This window comes from Schistocerca piceifrons, chromosome 2 (genome assembly GCF_021461385.2).
Source record: "Schistocerca piceifrons isolate TAMUIC-IGC-003096 chromosome 2, iqSchPice1.1, whole genome shotgun sequence".
NCBI lineage: Eukaryota > Metazoa > Arthropoda > Insecta > Orthoptera > Acrididae > Schistocerca > Schistocerca piceifrons.
The window spans coordinates 832322683-832348039 of record NC_060139.1 but is presented as its reverse complement, the minus strand read 5'-3'; the positions used below and the strand labels follow the sequence as shown (position 1 = coordinate 832348039).

The 25357-nt window shown below is 43.6% G+C and overlaps 1 protein-coding gene and 1 pseudogene across 1 annotated transcript in view; both read right to left on the bottom strand.

The window, feature by feature from the left end:
• Window positions 1-4141: 4141 nt before the first annotated feature.
• LOC124777873 overlaps window positions 4142-25357 on the bottom strand; it is a 34431-nt gene continuing 13215 nt past the window's right edge. The window contains exons 2-3 of the mRNA XM_047253412.1: window positions 24773-24908; window positions 4142-4445 (exon numbers count right to left, since the gene is read on the bottom strand). Of these exons, the coding sequence (XP_047109368.1) occupies window positions 4246-4445; window positions 24773-24908 (336 nt within the window). The 3' untranslated portion in view covers window positions 4142-4245. The remainder of the gene's footprint in view (window positions 4446-24772; window positions 24909-25357) is intronic.
• On the bottom strand, window positions 10481-10598 carry LOC124778486 (annotated as a pseudogene).

The window sequence follows — 25357 nt, the reverse complement described above, 5'->3', positions numbered from 1 at the left end:
GCTCATGCTGATAACTCAACTCACAAAAATGTCTTGGGTGTAAAATCAAAGTTAAATTGTATCCTTGAATATGGAGAATAGTGAGAGTAACTCGTCTTCTCTAAATGTATGTTTCATGGATAAAAATTATTGTTTAAATTAATATGTATAGTGCCACATATAATCTGTTTTGAACTTTTCACAATACAAATCTATTGTTTCCACCTTAGCAAGCATATGTAATTCAAATAATGCTATACACTCGCAGTTAATTGTTTGTATTACTTTAATGCCCAGTAGATCTGACAATTTACAAATAAATGTAGATTCAGGCTAATCTGTAACACAGTATAATTATTGCAAAAGTAAAACAACACACTAATCCAACTTGTTTTATTTCAGCTTTCTTTTTGTTTTTCTCTTGTATAAACATTTAGCGTATTTCTTTTTGGAGAGTTGGCAACACTGCTCAGGGCCGGCTTTCTGTGCGTCGCCCTGCATTTGGTGGTTGAATGCGTAAACAGAATTCTCAGTTGGGCAACCCTTCTGGAATCCAAACTGTGGTACGGTGAATAAATTGTTTGTAATTAAATGTGAGATTACTCTTCGAATATTCTGAGAAAAGATATCACTAAGAAAATTGGACGATAACGGTTTAAGTGTTTCTTGTCATCTTTCTTACAAAGACGATTAATAGCTGCATGTGTTGTTCCTGCCTGAAAAAATTCGCTGTGCGTGATGCTTTACATATGTACCTGTAACTAAGGACATGACTTATTAAGGTGGAACGACTTTTCAAAATTCTGTTTCATAATCCATCAACAGCATATGAGCTTCTGTATAATGCTACTAGCTAAGAATTCCAGTGTTACCTGGGTAGTTATTTATTCCAGTCTTCTATTAGTCCATCCCCTTCTCTCTCCTCTCTGTCGCTCTAGACCTGCTCCTTCCCTCTCTCTGTCCATCTCCTCCTGCATCTCCCTCTGTCCTTGTCCTCCTCTCCCCTCTTTCTGTCAATCTGCTCCTGCCCCTTCTATCTCCTCCTCTCCCTCTAATTCCATCTCCTCCTCCCCCACCCTTTGTCAATCTCCTCCTTCCCATTTCTTCGTCAGTCTCCTCTTTCCTCTCTCTCTCTCTGTTCATCTCATCCTCCCTCCTCGTCTGTCCATCTCCTCCTCTTTCCTTTCTGCCTCCATCTCCTCCTCTTCCCTCTGTCTTTCCATTTCCTCCTCCCCCTCTGTCCATCCCCTCCTGCCTCATTTCTCTGCCTGTCTCTTCTTGCCCCTGCCTGCTGATCATCTCCTCTTTCTTTTCTCTGTCCCATCTGTCTGTCCATTTCGCCCTCCCTTATCTCTGTCCATCTCCACCTCCTCCTATATGTGCCTATCTCCTTCTTCTCCTTCACTGCTGTCCATATCGTCGTCCTCGCTTCCGTCTCTACGTTATCACACTCACCCAAGCTGGAGGCTGGTGGTTCTTATCGCTGAAGTAATTATTTCCAGATTGCAACTAATATATGTACCAGATTTGACTGAAATCGTCCCAGGGTCTAGGATGAGGTTTGTGCCTGTGACTTTGATGGCATACGCACATGTCAAATGTATTTCGTACATATTTAACATATTTGCACACATATTTCACCTGTATGTATAGCGAATTTCGCCCTACAGTTTCATTTTCACCCATCGTAATGTCTACAACGTCGTATCTCCTGAACTATGTGCTGTACAATGATGTAATTTTGGAGGTACATCCAATGGTATATGTGTGTACCGTCTCCAAATGTGTTTTGAACAGAGTTAGTAGTAAAGAAGTAATAAATTAAAAAGTCATGCTTGCTCACATATTTCAGTGTTTATGACATCACACGTCTTGAACTACACGCCGTAAGACGGCATTTTTCTAGGTTCTTTCAACGACTTATGCGGATGCCGTATGCGAAATGAGTTGCGAATAGAGGTATCAGTAAAGAAGTAACAAATTAAAACGTCATGCTTCTTATAGTCTAGCAGTTTTACTGCATGAACAGCGAAAATGTAAGCGACAAACTTTTTTCCTTTTATTATTTTGTGAGCCTCTTCAGCGAGAGAAATTTCGTTCAGGTTTGAAATTACATGTAAAATTTCTTGCAAGTCTTTAAGTGCTCTCACTCTTAAATACTGAATAACCAAAGTATGGGTATTCACGTGTCATAGGCTATGCTACTTTGTCACCCCTACCCCCACCCTTTTGAAAGGTGGGTGGTTCTTACCCCAATAGTGATCCTTTCCAGACAGTAGATGATATGTGTACCAAGTTTGGTTGAAATAAGTCCAGTGCTTTAGTAGGAGATGTGGAACATACATACATACGTTCATCTACATCTACATCCATACTCCGCAAGCCACCTGACGTTGTGTGGCGGAGGGTACTTTGAGTACCTCTATCGGTTCTCCCTTCTATTCCAGTCTCGTATTGTTCGTGGAAAGAAAGATTGTCGGTATGCCTCTGTGTGGGCTCTAGTTTTTATCCTGATGGTCTCTTCGCGATATATACATAGGAGGGAGCAATATACTGCTTGACTGCTTGATGAAGGTATGTTCTTGAAACTTCAACAAAAGCCCGTACCGAGCTACTGACCGTCTCTCCTGCAGAGTCTTCCACTGGAGTTTATCTATCATCTCCGTAACGCTTTCGCGATTACTAAATGATCATGTAACGAAGCGCGCTGCTCTCCGTTGGATCTTCTCTATCTCTTCTATCAACCCCATCTGGTACAGATCCCACACTGCTGAGCAGTATTCAAGCAGTGGGCCTTTGTTTTCGGATTGCATTTCCTTAGGGTTTTTCGAATGACTCTCAGTGTGGCATCTGCTTTACCGACGATCAACTTTATATGGTGATTCCATTTTAAATCACTCCTAATGCCTCCTCCCAGACAATTTATGGAATTAACTGCTTCCAGTTGCTGACCTGCTATATTGTAGCTAAATGATAAGGGATCTATCTTTCTATGTATTCGCAGCACATTGCACCTGTCTACATTGAGATTCAATTGCCATTCCCTGCACCATGCGTCAATTCGCTGCAGATCCTCCTGCATTTCAGTACAATTTTCCAATGTTACAACCTCGCGATATACCACAGCATCATCCGCAAAAAGCCTCAGTGAACTTCCGATGTCATCCACAAGGTCATTTATGTATATTGTGAATAGCAACGGTCCTACGGCACTCCCCTGCGGCACACCTGAAATCACTCTTACTTCGGAAAACTTCTCTCCATTGAGAATGACATGCTGCGTTCTGTTATCTAGGAACTCTTCAATCCAATCACACAATTGGTCTGATAGTCCATATGCTCTTACTTTGTTCATTAAACAACTGTGGGGAACTGTATCGAACGCCTTGCGGAAGTCAAGAAACACGGCATCTACCTGGGAACCCGTGTCTATGGCCCTCTGAGTCTCGTGGACGAAGAGCGCGAGCTGGATTTCACACGATCGTCTTTTTCGAAACCCATGCTGAATCCTACAGAGAAGATTTCTAGTCTCCAGAAAAGTCATTATACTCAAACATAATACGTGTTCCAAAATTCTACAACTGATCGACGTTAGAGATATAGGTCTATAGTTCTGCACGTCTGTTCGACATCCCTTCTTGAAAACGGGGATGACCTGAGCCCTTTTCCAATCTTTTGGAACGCTACGCTCTTCTAGAAACCTACGGTACACCGCTGCAAGAAGGGGGGCAAGTTCCTTCGCGTACTCTGTGTAAAATTGAACTGGTATCCCATCAGGTCCAGCGGCCTTTCCTCTTTTGAGCGATTTTAATTGTTTCTCTATCCCTCTGTCATCTATTTCGATATCTACCATTTTGTCATCTGTGCGACAATCTAGAGAAGGAACCACAATGCAGTCTTCTTCTGTGAAACAGCTTTGGAGAAAGTCATTTAGTATTTCGGCCTTTAGTCTGTCATCCTCTGTTTCAATACCATTTTGGTCACAGAGTGTCTGGACATATTGTTTTGATCCACCTACTGCTTGGACATAAGACGAAAATTTCTTAGGATTTTCTGCCAAGTCAGGACATAGAATTTTACGTACGTACATCCATTTTTATAATTTGCACGGATTAATTTCAATGAAGGATTTAGTGGTCGCTCGTAATAAAGTACAAAGAAGTCGGGTAAAAAAAGTTTTATTGGCGAGTTTTACATGTTAGACGGTGCGATGGGAGAGTGGGACGGTGCGGGGTGGGTGTAGCGGCGGCGGCTGCGCCGGCGGCCTCAGGTGAAGCGCACGGTGGCGGTGCAGAGGAAGCCGGAGCGGAAGCGCGCGCCCGTGATGGAGCGGCCGAGGCGCGCCGCCACCGTCAGCGGGTACTCGGGCTTGCGGCCCAGCAGCAGCAGGTGCGGCGGCGCGTCCGGCTTGCAGATGCTCACCGCCAGCACGCGCTTCTCGCGGATCAGCCACGCCGGCACCTCGTCTGCAACACCACACGCCCCACTCTCACGGACAGACTTCAGCACTCGCTAATGAAAATCGTATTGCCATCTAAATACACGCTGCTGGACCCAAACTGTAACATCAGGAAAAACGGCCGAGTGGGAGTAGAACTCGTGTACTCAGGTTTACCTGCAGACCTAACTACATACACTACTGGCCATTAAAATAGCTACACCAAGAAGGAATGCAGATGATAAACGGGTATTCATTGCACAAATATATTATACTACAACTGACATGTGATTACATTTTCACGCAATTTGGGTGCATAGATCCTGAGAAATCAGTACCCAGAACAACCAGCTCTGGCCGTAATAACAGGCTAGATACGCCTGGGCTTTGAGTCAAACAGAGATTGGATGGCGTGTGAAGGTACAGCTGCCCATGCAGCTTTAACACGATACCACAGTTCATCAAGAGTAGTGACTGGCGTATGGTGACGAGCCAGTTGCTCGGCTACCATTGACCAGACGTTTTCAATTGGTGAGAGATCTGGAGAATGTGCTGGCCAGGGCAGCAGCCGAACATGTTCTGTATCCAGAAAGGCCCATACAGGACCTGCAACATGCAGTCGTGCATTATTCTGCTGAAATGTAGGGTTTCGCAAGGATCGAATGAAGGGTAGAGCCACGGGTCGTAACACATCTGAAATGTAACGTCCACTGTTCAAAGTGCCGTCAATGCGGACAAGAGGTAACCGAGACGTGTAACCAATGGCACCCCATACCATCCCGCCGGGTGATACGCCAGTATGGCGATGACGAATACACGCTTCCAATGTGCGTTCACCGCGATGTCGCCAGATACGGATGCGACCATCATGATGCTGTAAACAGAACCTGTATTCATCCGAAAACATTACGTTTTGCCATTCGTGCACCCAGGTTCGTCATTGAGTACACCATTACAGGCGCTCCTGTCTGTGATGCAGCGTCAAGGGTAACCGCAGCCATGGTCTCCGAGCTGATAGTCCATGCCGCTGCAAACATCGTCGAACTGTTCGTGCAGTTGGTTGTTGTCTCGCAAACGTCCCCATCTGTTGACTCAGGGATCGAGACGTGCCTGCACGATCCGTTACAGCCACGCGGATAAGATGCCTGTCATCTCGACTGCTAGTGATACGAGGCCGTTGGGATCCATCACGGCGTTCCGTATTACCCTCCTGAACCCACCGATTCCATATTCTGCTAACAGTCATTGGATCTCGACCAACGCGAGCAGCAATGTCGCGATACGATCAACCGCAATCGCGATAGGCTACAATCCGACCTTTATCAAAGTCGGAAACGTTATGGTACGCATTTCTCCTCCTTACACGAAGCATCACAACAACAATTCACCAGGCAACGCCGGTCAACTGCTCTTTGTGTATGAGAGATCGGTTGGAAACTTTCCTCATGTCAGCAAGTTGTAGGTGTCGCCACCGGTGTCAACCTTGTATGAATGCTCTGAAAAGCTGATAATTCGCATATCACAGCATCTTCTTCCTGTCGGTTAAATTTCGCGTCTGTAGCATGTCATCTTCTTGGAGTAGCAATTTTAATGGCCAGTAGTATATAACAGGCAAAAATCTTTGAGGTTCTCGGTTCGCAGACTATTATATATATATAATCTTGCAGATTCTCGTGATATAAGAATCTCCAAGATTTTTGCCTGTTTCCTTATAGATACTGGGAAGATATTGGTCCCAGGAATTCTAAAATCCTATCAAAATATCTACAGTAATTCGTCAGACTAGTCCGAACATACAGAAAGAAGCGAGCAGAGGATTTCAGTTTATATACGAGGGTAATCCCAAAAGTAAGATATCCTTTTTTGTTATAAGTACGTAGATCTGTTTATTTCCACAATGGTTTACATCAGTTTACAGCTTGAACATTTAGCTTTTTTTCGTCATAATCACCATTTCTGTCGATACAATTGACGCTGTGACAGTTTTTGTATGCCCATGTCATACTAGATCGCCGCCATGCTGTTCGTCGTGAATTTCGGTCCGACCAGCAGCAACTGACATATATGCATGGCTCACCAAACACTTCCTTCAATTGGCGATGGATTTCAGTCGGCGCAGTGCTCTTTGCGTTCAAAAACCGAATAACTGCGCCCAATTCGCACTTGGCGGTAACATCCTACGGGAGCTCCACTCTCAACGGCTGCCAAGACAAGACTGAGCGCCTCAGTACGGCGTGCGCATGTTTACACACAGCGCGTAAAGCACTCTTCGTAACAGTGTGACCAACTGCCACACAAACAGAGTTCTGTAGTTATAAAACAATAGGAGACCTTACTTTTGGGATTGCCCTCGTATATCGATACAGAAGATTTAATATAACACTTATTTACTTACAAAAAATTGACTACAACTTACACTTTATGTTTCCATGCAGTAACAATCGTCTACTATGTTTTTGATGGATGATAAATGCAGTGTATGTTCTAATGGCGAAAAGGTATTTTTATGTGATATAATCATAAAATAACAACTTCCAGAATTTTTAACTTGTGCTGTGAAACCTTGCTTCTTGCCAAATTTCATGATTCAACGTCAACGGGAAGTGCCCTATAGGTCTGGATGAGTGAGTTTGCGAGTATTAAAATGTATGACATAAATGGCAGCATATTTTGATTGCACTGATTTAGAATCTTAAATCTTTTACATTGCCAAGGGACCGTAGACCTTAGTAAGTGACATAAATTTGAATTTTATAAGTCATCCTGTTCACAGACTGACACACAAACGGATAAAAAGACAAAATATTTTTTCGTGTCATGTAATTACAAATTAATAATTTTAGGATTTTTCCTTACTTGAACTGTGAAACTTTGCGTCTTGCCAAATTTCATGATTCTAGGGCAACGGAAAGCTCGGGAGTTTCCGAGTATCAAAATATGTGACATAAATGGCTGTTTCTTTTGATTGCACTAACTTAGAAGCTTACAATTTTTTCACCGCCAAAGGGCTTTAGACCTTAGTACGTGGCATAAATTTGAGTTTGAAACGGCGACCGGTTATAGAGACAAAGTGTCTTAGCAGACGAGCCGACACCAACATAGAGATGGACGAAAAATTACAAAATATTTGTTCGTGTTATGTAATTACGAGTACAAAAATATGTTCAAATGTGTGTGAAGTCTTATGGGACTTCACCGCTAAGGTCATCAGTCCCTAAGCTTACACACTACTTAACCTAAATTATCCTTAGGACAAACACACACACCCATAATGAGATTCTCACTCTGCAGCGGAGTGTGCGCTGATATGAAACTTCCTGGCAGATTAAAACTGTGTGCCCGACCGAGACACGAACTCGGGACCTTTGCCTTTCGCGGGCAAGTGCTCTACCATCTGAGCTACCGAAGCACGACTCACGCCCGGTACTCACAGCTTTACTTCTACCAGTACCTCGTCTCCTACCTTTCAAACTTTACAGAAGCTCTCCTGCGAACCTTGCAGAACTAGCACTCCTGAAAGAAAGGAGTGCTAGTTCTTTCTTTCAGGAGTGCTAGTTCTGCAAGGTTCGCAGGAAATCTTCTGTAAAGTTTGGAAGGTAGAAGACGAGGTACTGGCAGAAGTAAAGCTGTGAGTACCGGGCGTGAGTCGTGCTTCGGTAGCTTGGCTCTGAGCACTATGGGACTTAACATCTCAGGTCATCAGTCCCCTAGAACTTAGAACTACTTAAACCTAACTAATCTAAGGACATCACATACATCCATGCCCGAGGCAGGATTCGAACCTGCGACCGTAGCGGTCGCGCGGTTCCAGACTGAAGCGCCTAGAACCGCTCGGCCACCAACGGCCGGCGCTTCGGTAGCTCAGATGGTAGAGCACTTGCCCGCGAAAGGCAAAGGTCCCGAGTTCGAGTCTCGGTCGGGCACACAGTTTTAATCTGCCAGGAAGTTTCACACACACCCATGTCCGAGGGAGGACTCGAACCTCCGCCGGGACCAGCCGCACAGTCCATGACTGCAGCGCCTTAGACCGTATGGAATTAAAAATTAACAATTTTTTTCTTTCCTTTACTGTGAAACCTTGCCCCTTGCTAAGTTTCATGTCTGTAGGTTTCGATGAGTGAGTTCTCGAGTATCAAAATATGTGACAAACGTCTGTATCTTTTTGATTGCATTGACTTAGAAGCTTCAGATTTTTATACTGGACCTTAATATGCGACATAAGTTTGTACTTGATACGTCTACCCGTTACTGAGGAAAAGGTGTATTAATGGTCGGATACACACACAGACACACAGTCCACGAAGCGATCGTATAAGAGTTATGTTTTTCAGAGACTGAGGCACGGAACCCCAGTGACCTAATTTTACTACCTGTTGTTGCTGCTATTATTAGCTTACTGCTGTGGTCTTCAGTTCAGACACTGGTTTGATGCAGCTCTCGAAGCTAGTCTGTCCTTGCAGGAGTTTTCATCTCTGCGTAACTACTACAGTCTATCTAGTGATATAATCAAGCTTGGTGCATATTAGGAACCTTTCGACACCAGTGGGTATCGATCACTTCAGTAATCGGCTTCTATGTAAGCGATATATATGGGGAGGACAAAAATAGGGAAACAAGAAAAACACAACACATCACCATGCCTAATGTGAGGTAGGTTGACGCTGGATGATGCAAGGATGGCCGTCGTTAAAGAGTGAGATAAGCTTGAACGGCAACGTCTCGAACGCATTGCGAATTCCGAGGATCAGAGCACGTTGCAATGCATGGGATGAAGATACGCGGTGGATGTTACCTATACCCTGATCAAAATAACGTGAATGGCAGCAGGTTATGGAGGGGTGATGTCAGTTTGTCTGCGCACACAATATGGCTATTGCAGCAACACCTGGGCATTTCCGTTCTGGATACGCTGGTCGTTATCGTGCAGTATCGGTTTGCTTCGCCGGGTGGTAGCAGTCTTCTCATTTTCCTGCGCACTTTCACAACCAATTTAGCGCATTAAGTCAAGTAAAGTAGACACGCCGCACAGAGAAACAATGCAAACAACAAAGACGAATCACTGATGTTACGTTACCGGCCGCAAGAGTCGTCTGCAACTGACAGTGGTAGCTAGCCCCTGAGGTAGCAGAGCGACATGACAACGGCGGACAGAGCAGAATAGAATGCGGTACTGTGGAAGGTACACACGGCAGGCTGTCGGTCACCGGCTATTTTGTTGATTGTAATAGACATCATGTATTGTAATAGAGGCAAGCACACGACCTACAAAACAGTCGGGCTGACAAAAAAGATGAGACAAGCTCTATTTTCCTACCGACTCGATCCTGATACGATACGCATACGCGTTTAAATGGCTTTAAGCACACGACTATCGGTTGAGTTGTCACTCTGTGTTGATGCGTTGTGTTAAAAATGTATATTAATACAGTCCTTGGTTATCATACTAGCAGTGCAGAATATCATGACAGAAACATAAATAAAAAAACTATGGGAGGAAGTATGTGTGGAGCTTATTGGTAACTGAAACGATTTGGATTTGAAGGATAAAATAAAGCGGGGTAAGGAAATTCTAACTTCATATATGTATTACTTAGCTGCTTCATCATACCGCCAATGAACTGACACAAGTGGTGACAAAGTAATCGGCGAAATAATCCCTAATTTGCATTTCGCCATTTGTACCTCTTGTGCCTTGCAGTGATATACTTTCAAAGAGTGGTCCATGTAATCTCCATGTAATCTGCCTTCAAATCTAATACCGCCTTTCTTTCTTACAGAGCTGTGTGCTGCTTGAAAAATATGAGTAGTATGTGGCATACTAAACCTAAGCTTCTGTGGAATATCCTCCAAAAACTGCCAAAATTCTAAATGTGAATTCCATGATAAGCCTTGCACTACATGGACTCCGTCTTCAGGCCACAAGTGGCCCATCGGGACCATCCAACCGCCGTGTCATCCTCAGATGAGGATGCGGATAGGAGGGGCTTTCTGTGACCGGAGCCGCTACTATTCGGTCGAATAGCTCCTCAATTGGCATCACAAGGCTGAGTGCACCCCGAAAAATGGCAACAGCGCATGGCCGCCCGGACGGTCACCCATCCAAGTGCCGGCCACGCCCAACAGCGCTCAACTTCGGTGATCTGACGGGAACCGGTGTATTCACTGCGGCAACGCCGTTGCCCCGTGCACTACATAATCTATAAAAATCCTTTTCTTCACACCAAATACTGGTTAGGATAAGGTCTCAAAACTTGCGTTGATGCTGATCTCTTGTGAAAACAAATCATAAACGTTTACCATGTTCTTCATGTTGAGCGTCTGGCCTATTCAAGCGACCTTCAACTTAACGTTTCCCAAGAGATGAACTTGCACTCGTCGATTTTGTCTTCATCGTCGATATCTCAGATATTCATCTTCATTCATAACTATCCACGAACTGTAGGTCGTGAGCGCGTTCCCAGAAACAGTCTGAAGTGTGCGTTTATTCGTTGACATTTCTGTCTGCCACCTACTGTCGATCGTATGCACCCTTCCTTAACCTGATTCTCTGGTTGGTGGTTGTTATAGTAGTCGTCCTGTGAACAAGCAGCTGTCAGTCACTTCGTTATTCTGATCTAAGTACAGCAGCAGATTCTGACTTAACAGGCTTACACTTTCGCACAGATTACCATTATTTTGCTTTTATTTCGCAGTAATTTTTTAATTAAATGCGGCTTATTCCTTATCAGCTCGGACAGCCGAACGCGTTAACGCTCCGATTCCGGGATTCTGGGCTGGTTCTAGTCCGCATCGCGGTTAACATCGAGAGCTGGTGAGCCAGCGAGCCTGGCTGTGGTATACAGGCGGTTTCCCACATGGAACTAGGTGCATACCAGGCTAGTATCCATTTCCTGCCTCAGATACAAGCTACACAAAAATGTAGAAAACGTTCTTGAAGGGCAACCACAACCTCTATATCAATGTCGACCCTAGAGAGACACGGGAGGAGGCAAGGAAGAGGGAGGAGGAAAAAAAGAAGAAGAATCAGAAAGAAAAAAAGAAGAAGATAATAGGGCTTAGTATTTCATACCCTGTCCCCTTTGAATCCAAGCACACACCTGTTTGCAGATTTGCGGATGTTACACTTCTTTGATCAGTTGACATAGAGGGAAACAATATAAATAAAAATATGGGAAAAATAAAGTGTTTTATTAAATAGATAATTTTATATGATACTGATAATTATCAATGCTGACTTACTTTCTCCGTTTTAAATAAAATAGACACAGCAGAAGGGGGTGGGTTCTTTTTAAAAAGGACAGCGTATTCGTTTAACATTGGGAGAGCCACGGAGATAAAAATTCGTAGCACATCAACATTTGTTTAATAGCATCTGATGGTGTTGTATAAAAATGCCCTTTCGCGACAGCCCAAAATCTTTTCTGTCCCATTCCATCGTTCAGCCATCTTCTCGAAGTCCTCTGTAGCAGGAGGCGCCTCTAGAACACTGTCCCGCTTTACATTAGAGAAGAAAATAATATCTCCGTCTTCAGAAGGCAGGTTATGACACGTTTACTGAAGCAACTATAAGATTACCATTGTCCCTGTATGCATCCGTTGCTCTTGTACGTCCCCCTTTCCAACCTGATCTTGCTCGCTTCCCATTATTCTTAGCCGATACAGTCTCTTTAAATTTCCTTTTCCCAGAACTCGCTGTATCAGAAAACCTACATTTAGTAGACCTATAAACTGTTCTTTTTTTCTACCACCACCACCATCATCATTATTATTATTATTAGGTTATTATTATTATTATTATTAAAACTAGTTGTCATACTAAAATTGTTATTTTCTTAGGTAACTATGATGTAATAATTACTGTACGTGTGAGACGTTGCCGAGCGGTCTAAACGCTGCAGTCATGGACTGTGCGCCTGATTCCGGGCGAGATTCGAGTCTTCCCTCGGGCATGGGTGTGTGTGTTTGTCCTTAGGATAATTTAGGTTAAGTAGTGTGTAAGCTTAGGGACTGATGACCTTAGCAGTTAAGTCTCACAAGATTTCACACACATTTGAGCATTTGTGAAACGTTGGTCCGATATAAGAGAGGGTTGAGGGCCCTAAACAAATCAGGTTAAATAAATAAATAAATAGTTACAGGTTGTTGACACCGACTGTACAAAATATGTCTGGCATATTATTTCTGCTTACAGCGCGGATACCTCGTATTTTCCTACTACTGATAACTTTAAATCCTTATTGACGAAAGTTAACAAACAAAAATGGTTCCATTAATACCGCTCGATCATAATAATTGCTATTCCAAATAGTTACGTCTCGTTTTCACATACTTTATTCTCATACCTATTGACTGAAGCAGCGTATTTCGTTTATTTCCGCATTACTTTTTTCTACGGATAAAAAAGGAACTGCTCTTGCGTCCAGAGTCAAGAGAAAAATGCACGTATGTTGATTTCTGTGTTTAAAGTATGTGTTAAAGCGTAATACTGCCTTGCCACTGTTTGGAAGATGGACATATTCGCAAATATATGAAGATGGTATCTGTTCTTTCGAAAGAACAGATACCATCGGTGACCATGCAGCTATCTTAGAATGATAATTAAATCAAGACCCTAAGCTGTCGACAGGCGTTGATATACATCAGTGGGGAGAGTTGAAAATGTGTGCCCAGACTGAGACTCGAACCCGGGATCTCCTGATTACATGGCAGATGCTCTGTCCATTTTTTTAGTCTCATTTTGTTCTATATTTTTCATTGAATTTGTTCGTGGCGGACGTCCGATAACACTCGTTCAGGTTGATCGTTGATCCGTTTACTCAGTTTTTTATTACAAAGGGTAGCTAAAGCCTCTGACCGAACACGCTGAACTACCGTGCCGGCAAAACTTGACTGCATGAAGATGGTATCTGTTCTTTCGGACATTATTATTAAAGGGAAGATGTTTCGCTTACTTACGATGAAGAATCCGCGCCATTATGTCCCTTTAATAATAATAATCTGTTTCCATCACTTAAAATCGTTGTGAGGCACAATTACAGTTAAAAAGACGTTATCTACATCTTGTTTTGGTTGTAGGGCACCATCACCCCAAGGAAATTTCTTCAGGTGGGGAAACAAAAGGCAAAATCTAATGTAAAACGTGAGCTAGCCGTCTGAAGATGAATCTGTCGAATCGAAACCGGTAACAGCGCTGCTTAAATAAATAAATAGCATTATAAAAAGTGACTGGGTGCTGTAATCTTCTATCTAAGAGTCAACCTATATTCTGTATACAGCCACGGGCTCAAAATATCAGTTTTTGACAAAATAGCGTTAAGAAAGTTCTGTTCATCGGTGAAATAGGATTATTCCGATCAGTAGGAAATTCTAACCTATCATTAATTTGGTTTAATAACCATCACACTGTTTTTTTCGTCAGACGAAATCTCTCTTCAAACTTCCTTTCACCAAAATCTTCAAAAAGGTTTCCCCTTTTCACAATCACTCCAACCCGATTTCGGCCACGTTGAAAAGGTCAACGTATAACAATTCTTCCTCATTGCCATCCATTATATCAAGACGTGCTGCCATCTTAATAGCGCATGCTTCTTAAACCGTGGTTATGTCGAGAAAACCGGGAAAGAGCCACGGTTAAATGTAACCGCAGTCGATTCCCTCGTTTAACTTAGATCGATGTTGCTGCACCAGAAATTTGCGTTGAACAGGATTACATATCGACTTAACTGCGGTTAACTGTTAATCGAGATTGGTGCACTCGGCAATTAATGTGTAATAGGCAGATATCTATTCGGACCATCACACAGGAATTCCAAACTGCATCAGGATCCATTGCACCATATTGAATTCCACCATTACCGATGGAGGGCGCCACGAACTTGTAAATCATTTTCAGCCAGATGTCCGGATACCTTTTATCACATAGTGTGCATACAATGTCCACCCGCTTAGCTGAGTGGTAACGTGCTCGCCTCCCATGCAAGCAGGCCCGGGTTCGATTCCCTTCCGGGCTGGAGATTTTCTCCGCTCGGGGACTGGGTGTTGTCCTCATCAACATTTCATCCTCATCATCAACGCCCAAGTCGCCCAATGTGTCGGTGACTGAAATAAGACTTGCACTTGGCGGCCGAACTTCCCCGGATGGAACCTCCCGGCCAATGCTGCCATACGCTCATTTAATTTCGTATATACAATCAGGTTTTCTGCTCCCTCCCTTCCCTGTGGGAATGGAACAATGAAGGGGAGTAGCTAAAATTGGGGCAAAGCTATCTTCTGCTACGATTGTGCCTCACAGTGTATAGACGCATCTACACTCCTGGAAATTGAAATAAGAACACCGTGAATTCATTGTCCCAGGAAGGGGAAACTTTATTGACACATTCCTGGGGTCAGATACATCACATGATCACACTGACAGAACCACAGCCACTTAGACACAGGCAACAGAGCATGCACAAAGTCGGCACTAGTACAGTGTATATCCACCTTTCGCAGCAATGCAGGCTGCTATTCTCCCATGGAGACGATCGTAGAGATGCTGGATGTAGTCCTGTGGAACGGCTTGCCATGCCATTTCCACCTGGCGCCTCAGTTGGACCAGCGTTCGTGCTGGACGTGCAGACCGCGTGAGACGACGCTTCATCCAGTCCCAAACATGCTCAATGGGGGACAGATCCGGAGATCTTGCTGGCCAGGGTAGTTGACTTACACCTTCTAGAGCACGTTGGGTGGCACGGGATGCATGCGGACGTGCATTGTCCTGTTGGAACACCAAGTTCCCTTGCCGGTCTAGGAATGGTAGAACGATGGGTTCGATGACGGTTTGGATGTACCGTGCACTATTCAGTGCCCCCTCGACGATCACCAGTGGTGTACGGCCAGTGTAGGAGATCGCTCCCCACACCATGATGCCGGGTGTTGGCCCTGTGTGCCTCGGTCGTATGCAGTCCTGATTGTGGCGCTCACCTGCACGGCGCCAAACACGCCTACGACCATCATTGGCACCAAGGCAGAAGCGACTCTCATCGCTGAAGACGACACGTGTCCATTCGTCCCTCCATTCACGCCTGTCGCGACACCACTGGAGGCGGGCTGCACGATGTTGGGGCGTGAGCGGAAGACGGCCTAACGGTGTGCGGGACCGTAGCCCAGCTTCATGGAGACGGTTGCGAATGGTCCTCGCCGATACCCCAGGAGCAACAGTGTCCCTAATTTGCTGGGAAGTGGCGGTGCGGTCCCCTACGGCACTGCGTATGATCCTACGGTCTTGGCGTGCATCCGTGCGTCGCTGCGGTCCGGTCCCAGGTCGACGGGCACGTGCACCTTCCGCCGACCACTGGCGACAACATCGATGTACTGTGGAGACCTCACGCCCCACGTGTTGAGCAATTCGGCGGTACGTCCACCCGGCCTCCCGCATGCCCACTATACGCCCTCGCTCAAAGTCCGTCAACTGCACATACGGTTCACGTCCACGCTGTCGCGGCATGCTACCAGTGTTAAAGACTGCGATGGAGCTCCGTATGCCACGGCAAACTGGCTGACACTGACGGCGGCGGTGCACAAATGCTGCGCAGCTAGCGCCATTCGACGGCCAACACCGCGGTTCCTGGTGTGTCCGCTGTGCCGTGCGTGTGATCATTGCTTGTACAGCCCTCTCGCAGTGTCCGGAGCAAGTATGGTGGGTCTGACACACCGATGTCAATGTGTTCTTTTTTCCATTTCCAGGAGTGTATACGCAGATGTAGAGTCCTACTGCAGTTAATAAGGTGCTTAGTTTGCAAATTTTCAGGCTGACGAGTGAAAATAAAGAAAAAGTATGGGTAGCGAGCACTCTTAGTGAAAAATCGGAAGTCCACAACCACTATATGCGTATTTGTGCTAGCGTCTCTTTCATAAGTGGTTAAACGATATTGCCCACTCGTAGCCAAGAAAAGAGGTGCTGTGCTATCTTACAAAATGGAATGACGTTCCTGAATACCGAAGAAAAAGCAAGATCTCATAAAAACGTTTCAAAAGATGGCACCTGGTTGGTGGTTTAAAATTTTCGTGTAGTGTGAAGTCATTTATTGTCAACAGATTAAGCGCCTGTAGCTGCAGTTGAAGGAAAACGCCCAGGAAGCTGTTTTAAGTGCTGCTGCTGCAGCAGCAACAGAAAACAATCCTGTAGGCCTACACCTCAAACATTACGAACGCAGCTACCCAAGAATTTTGTTAGAAAGCGATTCTACGTCCTCCACATTCTTCCCATCTTGCTACATCAGACTTTCACATTTCCGTTCGTCATCTAACAATCCACGGTAATGACGTTTTTCATTCTGAGCTTAATGACTTCCTCCATTACAAACAAGTAGGTTTCTTCACACGTAGAGTCTAGAAACTAATGAAACGATTGGAGGGAGGCACGGGTAATGGAGGAGAACGTGTCGTTGATTTATGTAAGCTGTTCGTCATACACAAAAATATTTCCCGCACTTGTAGAATATTACATTCATAAATAGTGGTAGTCTGCTTTCCTTCAAGGCACAGAATTTCTAGCTAGTTTTTTAATATCCAAACAACTTTCGGTACCGTACTGAATCAGCCTCAGCGGACGTTTCCTTTTATTCTTCCGTGACGTTGTAATTTTTCGTATAGTTTTTAAGCCTTGTTTTCCGTGGAAAATGTGGCGTGTTCATTCTTCACAGAAATATTCGAACTGGTTTTCGGTGCAGATCTTGTTGTCTCATTTTAGTGGCTGCAAATCGACGCAGATCATTCACTTTTCCTTTTGACGTCCCTCCAGAGAATGCTACAGTAAACAAATTCCAAAATACGTTATAATTTCTACTGGAAAAAATATCCCAAAATTGTTTTTGAATTTACAGTGGTATCATGAATAAAGGAAAATGGTTAGTTAAGATGTTTCGAAAGTGTATAAACACTTTAGAGTACTAAAAAAACCAACAAAAACTATAGACAGCTATTGTTTTCAGCCGGATTACTACGAAATGGTGGTGCGACGGAGGCGTTCGCAATTGGTTGTGCTTATGAGGGGATTACCAATTTCGGAATTTGCCTGAAAACCAAGGAAAGCTCTCAAAAACCTTGTTCGGAGCAGGGAGTCTGAAGCTGTTTGTAATTTAATTCTGGGACTGAATACCCTAGAGAAAAATATAAAGGCCTTGTTCGTGATTCTTTCTGGACTCTGCGCATGGGAGTCCGCAGACATTTATCCAAGTGGGGGCAAGATTCCAAAAGTTCCATTTTTGATGCAACTGGTTAGTTGAGCTTGAGAACGTGTCGTGGCCAAAGAAATAAATTTGAGAGGAATTACACGAGGCGATTGTATCTTGATCATTTCATAATTACCCAGTCAACATATTTTGGAGGTCGATCGCTGCTATACCTTAACGGTAGGCATATTACACTGGTATATCCAAAATACAGAGGTGTCCAAAAAATGTACCCACTGTTTAAAAGACCATAACTTGCAAACTAACAGAGGGAGTGGTCTCATTTTTAGTGAAAGTGTAGGTTAAAGTCCAACTTAAAGATATCACTGTAGGTGTTCGAAATGGTCACCATTAACATCCACACACAAACGATGCCGCTGAACTGCAGCACGAACTACCGACTGCAACGTGTTCAGTTGGATATTTGCACATGAATGTGCCGTTTGTCGATAAACGACATCCTTTAGTGTTCCCCACAGGTAAAAGTCCAGAGGAGTTTGGTCTGGGGAACATGGTGGATACTCCACAGCACCTCTAAGGCCTATCCATCTTCCTGGTAGATTTTCGTCGAGATACGCCCTAACACGATTTTGGTAGTGGGCTGGGGCGCCACCTTGTTGAAAGTAAACTCTTCTGTCTCCATACAAGTCTCGGATGGCAGATAAAATGGATGTCTGAAGCTTCTGAAGGTACACCTCACCGGTAACTGTGCCGTAAAAGAAGAATGACCCAATCAAGCCCCGATATCACAACCCACACCGCACATTTACTCCTGGCAAATTCACGGCTTTGTCTACACGGACGTTCGGATTTTCGGCGGACAAGTAGATGCAATTGTGGCGATTTACTGTACCATTAAGTTTGAACTGTGCCTCATCAGACCACACAATCATCTCTGCAAACTCTTCATCGTTGCGCACCATGTTAGTAAACCACTCGCAGTACTCCATTCTGCGATCTGGGGCGTCCTCGTTCACTGCGTGTAGCAATCGTGGTATGTAGCACTTCCACTTTGCTATCTTCAAAATTCGCCGAACATTTGAGCGACTCACTCCAGTTTCACGGGCACACACACTATCTCACAGACTTCTGTGGTGAGCGAGTGAATTGTTGTAACACACGACGGGAGTTAGCTGGACTTGTTATTGTTACAGGTCGTCCAGATCGCTGGACAGCGTCCAGATCTTTAAGCCTTCGGCTTCAAATTTGTCTCGAATGCGACGAATCGTTAAACCTGTCGGTGACTTTGTTTGATACTCATTTCGCCATTGCCGTTGAACCTCATTAATGTTTTCGTACTTAAAATACCACTTCAAAACTGACTTCCTTTCATCGAATGTAAGCCTTGCGCCAGCCATGTTTACTCGAGTAACTAGGTGCAACTAAGAACAAAACGCTGACTATTGGGCGACTGTCATCTGACAAATCAAAACAACGCAATACAACGCTTGTGTGGCGATTGCCGGAACTACAAACTATTACACTACCAAAGATGAGACAACTCCGTCAATTAGTTTGCCAGTTATGGACTTTTAAACGGTGGATACATTTTTTTGGACCCCCCGTGTATGTCTTTTTATAATATTAATATGAGTGTGGATGTAGGAAACCTTCGAAAAACACCAAACTAGTTGGCAGAATCAACTCGTAACAGCCTAGGACTCAACCAAAATTGTCTTTGTCTCCCTGGTTTGGTACGTTATTGTATAGACACGGCAACGAGACTACAGAACTCATAACTCTATGGCTGGATGTCACGCAGTGTCACATTCCATGTATTGTTTAGGAACCTTGTAGTTAAGAAGGTCCAAACGCCTTTCCGATCTTGATATTTAACCATTTTTCCCATTCTCGAGTGCAGAACTTTGTATTTTTTTGTCTGTTTGGACCCGTAGATGAATTATAGGTGAATCCTGAATACCCTTACAGCATAACATGATTGTGTTTTTCATACTACAATACATACATACTACAATCACTCTACCGTTAAAAACTAAATGAAGTCCCAGCAAACCTTGACGGGTCAAATGCAAACATATTATTAAGATTAAGATGTTCACAAGTTTGGGGGAAGTTCTTTAGAAACTGGGGACAATTGTCGGCAGATATAACACAGCCATGTTTATTCTGTGCTGGGTGCTGGAACTGTCCCTAACTATGCCTTATTAAGGATTATGCAAGGAAGTGTCGTAGACACGGTCCGGAACTCTATTTCGGCAAAGTTCTTTAAAGATTTACATCCTCTAAGATTGCAAAAGAACGCTGAAACCTCACCACGACACGAGGACGTAGCCAAGACTTTTTCAAAAAGGGGGGAGGGGGTTCCGATTTGTTAAAGAGGACTTTAAAAATGTATATTTTTAATTTATCCTGAACATCTTTATAATGAACGATAAACCATTTTATTTTAAATGTGATCTCAACGTTATCACCAAGCGGAGATATAATCTCGTTACTTTGGCAAACCACCGAGAAGCAGTCATACTCCAGTCTCCTTTCACCCACCAAAGTCATTGTACACTCTTCTTCTTTCAGTCTTGATTTGAGCTGAGGAAGTGATCAGGAATGGACGGATCCTAATCTATTGGGACACCGTGATTATTACCGAAAGGTTTGTTGGACTAAAGAGATACTTGTTCAACAGAGAAGCTACAGCAATTTTTGGTAGCGAAAATACAAACTATCTGAAATTATCCAACCTCACTTAAGCATACATCTCTCACTTCTTGCAACGTAAGAAAGATCATTTTCTGCATTAAAGAATGTCCCGACAGACAAATGCATGAGCCTAACAGAAATTTTTTTATTTTTATTTATTTATTTATCATACGGCTTTTAATGCCGGGAGTCTCCGAAGAGATGGTTGGCTCGCCTTCGATACAGTTTCTTTCATTTTTAAGTAGAGGGGCTGCATCTGTAAGGGAACTGGAATCTGTCATCAAGAAAGAAAAGTTTTTGAAAGGAACTGCCTGTGACCAGCCAACCTCCAGCATGTGCTTAAACTGAAAATGAGAAACAATTTTCAAGATTGCCGGCGGATGGAATCAAATAACCTAGCATCCCGAATCCATGGATTGCAAGCCCAGCGGCTCGCCACGCAGAGCTACCCCGAGTCAGTGAATTTGTAAAAACCGGTTATTGTACATTCTTTTACATAAAATACCTCCCAACAACAGAATGAATTCTGATACCGCATGTTTTTCCTTTAATTCTAAATGTTTAGTCATTTGATAGTGAATGAATGCATGCATATTTCAAGATTTAATTGTGCATGAAATTGGTGGCTTCAATTAGTATTATACTATTACAAGAGCGTAAATAGATTTTGGACGAAAGAGGGACAGAGGGATGTAGGGTGTAGTCGGCTCGGTCGAATTCAACCAACGCGATGAAAAAGTCTTATAGAAACAAACTAACTATATAATGTGCTATCATCAATTATCCCTTCCGCTCTTCACAAACCATACCCCATTGTTTCGAAACGGAAACGGTTTTCATAACTGAGTACCGGCGGGGTTAACAGATTGGACCCTATTTTGCCGTTTGGGCTACTAATAATAGAATAGTCAGCAATCTTTTTAAAGAAATGCAGCGATCGACGTTTGGGCGATATTTTTCCTGATGCGAATTTTGGGCGACACAAATAAACCGACGTGTATTTTTACGCGCTTATTTTAATTTAATGTAATTTGTAATATTTACCGCTCCGCTGTCTTGTGAAATACTGAAATACTATAACCTCACAATTCTACCAGCCTCCAAATAACGACTTCAATGCTAACATTAAACTGCAATAGATGAGTAAATAGGCTATTATAATAGAGCGTACTTAGTTTTAACTTATCATAACGTTAGCGAACGAATCCAAATCGGTTTCTCACTGCTGTCACAAACTTCTCCATAATTAGATACTACCACAACAACACACAGCACAAAAACAGTAAAAGGTAGCACATTAAATTCAACTACAAGTAAAGAACTGAACTGAAGGTCAAGCAAGGCCTGGTGTTGGCTAAGATAGGGATGGGCAATAGCTGATAGTGCTATGGATGTATAGATAGTTTTAATTTATCGTTGGCTTTGCTACCGATAGTGCATATCCTTTTTCGTCTTATGACTGAAAATCAAAATGTCTTTCAATTTCACTACGCAGAAAGTTGGTCTTGTTAATTTCTTCCACGTGATAAACGGGGGGGGGGGGGGGGGGGGGGAGGAGGGGGGGGGGGGAGGGGGGTCGAACCTCCTGGACCCGCCTTTGGCTACGTCCTTGCACGACAAGAAAACGAAATAATTTCCCGTGAACAACCTGATAACCAAACAATTAAGTATTTACTAAAACCACTGTGTTACCCCTAGCGTGCGGTTGAGTAGAATCAGAGACAATCACTTACAGAATACGTGAGAATTTTGAAATTAATATAAGTCTAACACAGAGTCCAGCCCGCCCTTCTCCAACCCCCCCTCCCCCCCTCTCTTTGTGTGTCTCTATTTTGTGTGTGAAATATTATGGGATTTAACTGCTAAGGTCATCAGTCCCTAAGCTTACACACTAGTTAACCTAAATTATCCTAAGGACAAACACAAACACCCATGCCCGAGGGAGGACTCGAACCGCCGCCGGAACCAGCCGCACACTTCCCCCCTCCCCAACATGCGGACGCCTCTGGCCTTTGGGGCACACCAAAGTACGTTTCAAAATTTGCGACACCCTTAAATGTGATTTTTCCTATATGCAAAAAAACATACACACAAAATATACACAACAATTTTTTTTTACTTATGATGCGTATAATTACGCACAATGATGAGCAGCTTTTTGCAAATTGGGCTACTCCAATAAATGATTTAGTGATTTTTTTTAAGTTATAGATATTTTATCTGGGGAAAGTTAGAAGACATTAAAATTCTCGCGGTACACCTGACACGTATTCGCGACACACCAGTGTGTCGCAACACGGCAGTTGAGAAACGCTGGCCTAGAGGCTGAGTATCGCTACAGAAAGGAGCTGGTACATAGCGTTATATTTTACCAGAGGTAGAAAGGGAAGGCCTGAACATAATAATGGTATACTTTTTAACAGATGGTCCCTCTTGCGTAAAAAAAGTTGGAAAAATGATGACTAAAAAATCATTTACATCTACATTGTTACACTGCAATTCACAGTTAAGGGTCTGGCAGGGAGTTCAAAGAACCACCTTCAAGCTATGTCTCTATCCTATTCTCCGATAGCTCGCAGGAAAAACGAACACCTAAATCTTCCTGAGCGAGCTCTGAGTTCTCTTATTTTATTTTGATGATCATTCCTCCCCATGTAGGTGGGCGCCGACAAAATATTTTCACGCTCTGAAGATAAAATTGGTGACTAATTTCATGAGAAGATCCTGCCGTGTCGAAAAACGCTTCTGTTTTAATGATTGCCGCCGCAATTCAGGTATCATATCTCCCCTATTTAGTAGCAGTGCAAGACGAGCAGTCCTTTTTTGAACCTTTTCGATATCTTCCGTTGATTCCGTGTGACGCGGATCCTACATTGCACTGCAGTACTCCAGAAGAGGACAGGCAAGCTCAGTATAGGTACTCTCAACAGACCTGTAGCATTTTCTCAGTGTTCTGTATTGCTTAAAATGTGTTTCCTTTACCTTATTCTATTTTGAATTGATCTAAACTGCTGACGCAACACAATGTGTACGTTTTGATACAGAGCACTAATGGAAGTCAAGAAGAGGCAAATGATGTTGGTAACATTCTGCCGAAACAAGTTACACGTATTTGCAGTTTAACCCTCGCAATACTAAAGCTGGGGGGGGTGGGGGTGGAGGGGGGGTACTTTCTGCCCGTCCTTTGAAAATATCAGTTTGGATTCCGTAGAAATGTTGGAACACTTGAGGCAATACTGACCCTACGACTTATCTTAAAAGAAAGATTAAGGAAAGGCAAACCTACGTTTCTAGCATTTGTAGACTTAGAGAAAGCTTTTGACAATGTTAACTGGAATACTCTCTTTCAATTTCTGAAGGTGGCAGGGGTAAAATACAGGGAGCGAAAGGCTATTTACAATATGTGCAGAAACCAGATGGCAGTTATAAGAGTCGAGGTACATGAAAGGGAAGCAGTGGTTGGGAAGGGAGTGAGACAGGGTTGTAGCCTCTCACCGATGTTATTCAATCTGTATATTGAGCAAGCAGTAAAGGAAACAAAAGAAAAGTTCGGAGTAGGTATTAAAATCCAGGGAGAAGAAATAAATACTTTGAGGTTCGCCGATGACATTGTAATTCTGTCAGAGACAGCAAAGGACTTGCAAGAGCAGTTGAACGGGATGGACAGTGTCTTGAAAGGAGGGTATAAGATGAACATCAACAAAAGCAAAACGAGGATAATGGAATGTAGTAGAATTAAGTCGGGTGAGGCTGAGGGAATTAGATTAGAAAATGAGACACTTAAAGTAGTAAAGGAGTTTTGCTATTTGGGGAGCAAAATAAATGATAACGGTCTAAGTAGAGAGGATATAAAATGTAGACTAGCAATGGCAAGGAAAGAGTTTCTGAAGAAGAGAAATTTGTTAACATCGTGTATTGATTTAAGTGTCAGGAAGCCGTTTGTATGGAGTGTAGCCATGTATGGAAGTGAAACATGGGCGATAAATAGTTTAGACAAGAAGAGAATAGAAGCTTTCGAAATGTGGCGCTACACGTCAGAATCTCTTTATGAAATATCTTGTGAGTAAAAAACCACAAGTAACGAATTTTCCATTTTAAAAAAATTTGCGGTAGGCACAAAGTACCTTCCTCCCCCTCCCCCTCGTCGGTAGCAAAAGTTACTGAAAGTGCGCCGATATTGAAACGAGTGAGCTAAAAGATTTTCGGGTTCTGGACGCTACTTACAAATGAGTGTCTCTTTAAAAAGTATAGTTTTTATATAAGTTAACACAATTAACGATTTTTTTATGGTAGGCATAAGGTACGCCCCCCCCCCCCACCATCCCCGCTTCCACCATCCACATCCCTTTCGTAAAGCGCGTTACAGAAAATACGTTGATATTGCTAGGAGTAAATGTAAGTGAGAACCTTGAGCTGCACGTTGGATCTAAAATAGAAGCGACGTGCTCGTGTCGTGTGAGGTGCTGCGGCAGGAGGGCTTACTCACCCTCTGTCTTGCTGAGCTCCCAGTAGAGACGCAGCAGCCCCGGGCGCGACCCCGCCTTGGCGGTCACCTTCTGGCAGTAGGCGCGCACTGTGTTGGACGCCGAGAAGCCCATCAGCACCAGCCAACGGCCTTCAGCCTGCGGGGCATCAGACACAGTTACAGAGGATTTACGGCTAATCGAGGAAGGTCGGTTTTGCTGGAAGCTGTTGTACACTGGTAGAGAAACGAAAATGATATCTCTGCAAGACATCACAGTTGCATGATATACAGTATCGCTACCCAATTACAGTAAAACGTGGATATATCAAAATTCATATGGACGCAATACAAGAGTACACAGGATAGACTAGCGTGGTGAGCTGCATCAAATCATTCATCGGACCGGGATACCACAACAACTACATTATCGTTCAACCCGAAGTAACGATACAGTCTGTATTAATCGAGCAAGGAGTCATGTCGTCATTGAGATGTACACTGAGGTGGGAAAAGTCGTGGGGTACCTGCTAAAATCGTGTCGGACCTTGTTTTGCGCGGCATAGTGCAGCAACTCGACGTGGCACGGACTCAACAAGTCGTTGGAAG